Source organism: Lipotes vexillifer, unplaced genomic scaffold (assembly GCF_000442215.2).
Source record: "Lipotes vexillifer unplaced genomic scaffold, Lipotes_vexillifer_v1.1 scaffold987, whole genome shotgun sequence".
NCBI lineage: Eukaryota > Metazoa > Chordata > Mammalia > Artiodactyla > Lipotidae > Lipotes > Lipotes vexillifer.
Window position 1 is genome coordinate 300,835 of NW_006787426.1, and position 4,178 is coordinate 305,012.

The 4,178-nt window shown below is 61.8% G+C and overlaps 1 protein-coding gene across 1 annotated transcript; it reads left to right on the forward strand.

The window, feature by feature from the left end:
- TSSK1B (testis specific serine kinase 1B) lies at window positions 1-1,423 on the forward strand. The gene has a single exon (XM_007460012.1). The coding sequence runs from the start codon at window positions 121-123 to the stop codon at window positions 1,225-1,227; it is 1,107 nt and encodes a 368-aa protein (XP_007460074.1). The 5' UTR covers window positions 1-120; the 3' UTR covers window positions 1,228-1,423.
- The last annotated feature ends 2,755 nt before the right edge of the window (window positions 1,424-4,178 follow it).

The following is a 4,178-nucleotide window of genomic DNA, read 5'->3' on the forward strand; positions in this document are numbered from 1 at the left end:
TTGGCCTCTAGGAGGCAGGCCAGAGGACTCTCTGTCCACAGTGTAAATGAGGACGCCACTGGCCCATGTCCTGCAGGGATGTAGAGGGCAGCCTCAGGGGCACTGGGTGCTCCCAGCACCATGGATGATGCTGCTGTCCTCAAGCGACGAGGCTACATCATGGGAATCAATTTGGGAGAGGGCTCGTATGCTAAAGTCAAATCTGCTTACTCTGAGCGCCTGAAGTTCAACGTGGCAGTCAAGATCATCGACCGCAAGAAAGCCCCCACAGACTTCCTGGAGAAATTCCTTCCCCGGGAAATTGAGATTCTGGCCATGCTAAACCACCGCTCCATCATCAAGACCTACGAGATCTTTGAGACCTCCAACGGCAAGGTCTACATTGTCATGGAGCTCGGGGTCCAGGGCGACCTCCTTGAGTTCATCAAGACCCGGGGGGCCCTGCAGGAAGACGATGCGCGCAAGAAGTTCCACCAGCTGTCCTCAGCCGTCAAGTACTGCCACGACTTGGATGTTGTCCACCGAGACCTCAAGTGTGAGAACCTTCTCCTCGACAAAGATTTCAACATCAAGCTGTCTGACTTTGGCTTCTCCAAGCGCTGCCTGCGGGATGACAGCGGCCGACTGACACTGAGCAAGACCTTCTGTGGGTCGGCAGCGTATGCGGCCCCCGAGGTGCTTCAGGGCATCCCCTACCAGCCCAAGGTGTATGACATCTGGAGCCTAGGTGTGATTCTCTACATCATGGTCTGTGGCTCCATGCCGTATGACGACTCCAACATCAAGAAGATGCTGCGCATCCAGAAGGAGCATCGCGTCAACTTCCCGCGCTCTAAGCACCTGACGGGCGAGTGCAAGGACCTCATCTACCGCATGCTGCAGCCAGACGTCAACCGGCGGCTGCACATCGATGAGATCCTCAGCCACTGCTGGGTGCAGCCCAAGGCCTGGGGCCTGTCCTCTACAGCCATCAACAAGGAGGGGGAGAGCTCTCGGGCCACCGAGCCCCCGTGGACTCCTGAGCCCAGCTCCTACAAGAAGTCTGCCACCAAGCTGGAGCCCCGGGAAGAGGCCGGGCCCAAGGCCTGGGCGGAGACAAGACCCGAGGAGGAGGCACTGGCAGTGCAGGTGTCGAAGCAGGCAGAGGCCATGGGCCTCACCAGCAAGCAGCCCAGCAAGGAGATCAAGGAAGGGGCCCCCCCTCAGCCTTCAGAGACACACACCTAGTCAGCTCTCGCGGCCCAAGGGGCCGGCAGAAAATGAGTTAGAGTTCATGGCCTCAAGCCTGAACTCCAAAGAAGCCAAGGGACAAGCCGAGAAGGAAGACAGTCCCAGATGAGCCGCTATTTTCGTCAGTTTCTTCCCCCTCCCTTTGACCTTGGTAACTCATGTGGCTAAAGAAGCAATAAATCACTATATTACTGCAGACCCCGAAGTCGGTGTCTTTGCCCTGCGGGCTTTGGTTGCCCAGGGAGAGGATCCTGCACTCCCCCCACCCCCACTCTCAGACCGCGCTGCGCTTCACCTCCAGCTTGGGAAAACACAGCCCTGTGTGCCCAGCCCTGACCATGACCTCAGGCCCTGGACCGGAGCAGAGCTGAGTAAGGAAGACATTGCTTCAAGAGGGAGGCCCATGAGTGTGATGCCAGTCTGGAGAGGAGCACGAAGAGCAGGTGGCTGCGGGCAGAGGAGGGCTGGGAGGTGGGGGCCTGGGGCCTCAACAGCCCCACAAGGCTGCCGGTGGGGAGAACCTGTAGAGGCAGGCGGACCAGCCTCCATCGAGCCCCTCCCCGTGGGCAGCTCTTTCTGCTCTGGCTCCAGGGTCCCCCGCGTCCTGCCAGCACCCAGTTCCCGACAGTGCCCTGAGTCATGCCGCCTCATGGGCATCCCCCGGCAGCAGGGGCCCGGCTACATGGCCAGCCCCTCTCCAGCCTGCATGTCCCGCAGTCACTGTGTGGTCTGAACACATCTTGTTTCCCTCTGGTCCCAGTCTCTCCCAGGGGTGATGCTCCTGCCAAAGCAGATAAGTGGACACTGGCGAGCAGGAGGGCACAGGCGTCCTCGCATGCGTTCCCGGCCTGCAGCCATGGTATCTGCAGAGGGAGCAGGCCCGCGTGCGCATCGCCGGCTGCTGGGCACTGCGGGGCCCGCCGTGCCGGTTCTCACGCTGTCCTCACCCTGGCTATGCCGCGGCAGCTGCTTTCTCCTCCTGATCTGCACGTGCGCCTGACAACCTTGCATGGACCTGTGGGTTTAACACACCAAGAGAACAAGAGTCTTCAGGCTCGCCTCTCCTCCCGCCCCTGCTGGTGTCTTGGGAGATGTGAAGTCCAGTGAGTGCCCCAGACATGGCCTCTGCCTGGCTCCTCCGTCTCCCCACAGCCACCTCCACACATTCTGTGTCCCCAGAGCTGCACATCCCCATGTGTCAAGGCTCAGCCACCACCTAGGCCCCTGTCCTTGTTCTCCCATTGCCACCCACGGTGGCCAGAGCCCTCCTTCTGCACCCAGTCTGGCTCCCACTGCCTGCGGGAAGGATCCCCACACCTAGCCCTTGAGGTCCTCCCAGGTCTGGCCTCCTCTTGGCCTCCCAGCCCCCTGCCATGTGCCATAGCCCTGCTTGTGGACGCATCCCTGCAGCCCTGCCCATCTCTCCAGGTTTGGCCAAGCGGCCACGGCCTCCACACACAAAGCCTTCGGGGGGCCTCTGCCAGGGCAGGCCTACGAGTGCCCAGGGCCCAGGACAGAACCGCTGCAGAGTAGTCCTGGAGGACCCGGGAGCCCAGAGTCACACAGCTTGCCTAGCAGTAGAGTGGAATTCCAGAGCCCATGGGGCCAGCGTGGGTGGGGACGTCCCAGGAGGCTTGTGAACCTCCTCCATCATCAGTGCGGGTCATTGGGGCAGAGGGCAGCACGATGCAAGGGGGCCTGGGAACGACTCATTGCAGCCCAGCCTGGAGGCAAGCCTGGGCAGGAGGGACCTCAGGAAGGTGCACCTACTGTGTGCTTTACAGGTGGGGAGATGGCTCAGAGAGGGTGGGGCGACTGCCGGAAATCACACAGTGCAGAGCAGAGGCCTAGGTGCATGAGGCTCCCTCCTCCCCAGGTGGCCTTAGATGCCGGGCTACTCCTGTGACCTGTTCCACTGCACATGGCCTGGGCTCAGACCCTTTCGGCCCCTTGATCCTGAAGCTTTAGGATCAAGACCCTCAATGTGGCCTCCATGCTCCCTCCCGCCCCCGCATGCTCCCACCACGCTGATGCGCTGACCATCACACGTACTGCAGTCCCCGTCCTCCTCCGTGTGGCCTGACCTCAGACCTCAGCCTTCTAGCCTCCCTGAGTCCAGCCCCAGCTCTCTGACCTCACAGCTCCATATCCCTGTGTCACGGCCCAGCCGCAGGGCATTCACACTGTGGGTGACACTGAACCTCCCTGGCCTCTGGGCTCAAAAAAAGCAAGGTTCTGTTCATGTCACCCAGGGCCTGAGGCTGACCCTCGAATGCCATGGAGTGGAGAAATAGAGGCCAAAGCTCCGCGGGGGTCGTCCCAGGGTCTGCAGGTCTGGGACCCACAGGCCCGTAGCCAGGAGCACCCTGAGCTCCCCATCCAGTCTAACATCCCCCCAACCCAGCGCACCAGCAGCCCCTGCCCCTGCGTGCACATCCTGGGCAGAGCCGCCCACTCCACGCCTGGCAGGTCCACTGGCCTGATGCTGGCACATGCCTCCTCCATCCATGTCCTCCAAGAACCAAAGAGGCCACACTGTCCTGGGCAAGGGTGGGTGTGGAGGAACAGAACCCACAACAAAGGGGAAAGCAGGCGGTGGGGTCGGCCAAGAGGGCAGACGTGAAGGGTGCCCCGACAGAGAGCTGGGGGCGAGGGAGACAGGTGGGGATGGTGCCTGGCTTCTGGGGCCTGACCTGGGGGCCTCGCAGCTGGCCCCTCTGTGACACAAAGGAGTGAAGTTCTGGTCATTTCTACCAAATCCCCCAGGAGAAAGGCAAGCATCAGGCCAGTCACTCCCGCTGGCATCTGGACCCGGCTGCCCTGCGCTGAGATCTTCCACACAGACCTCCTGCCAGGGGGCTCTCCACGCTCCAGGTGTGTCCACGCGCTGTGCTCCGGCCAGGACAGCACACCTGCCGGCACATGGGGGAGCCCTGCTGATCCCCTGC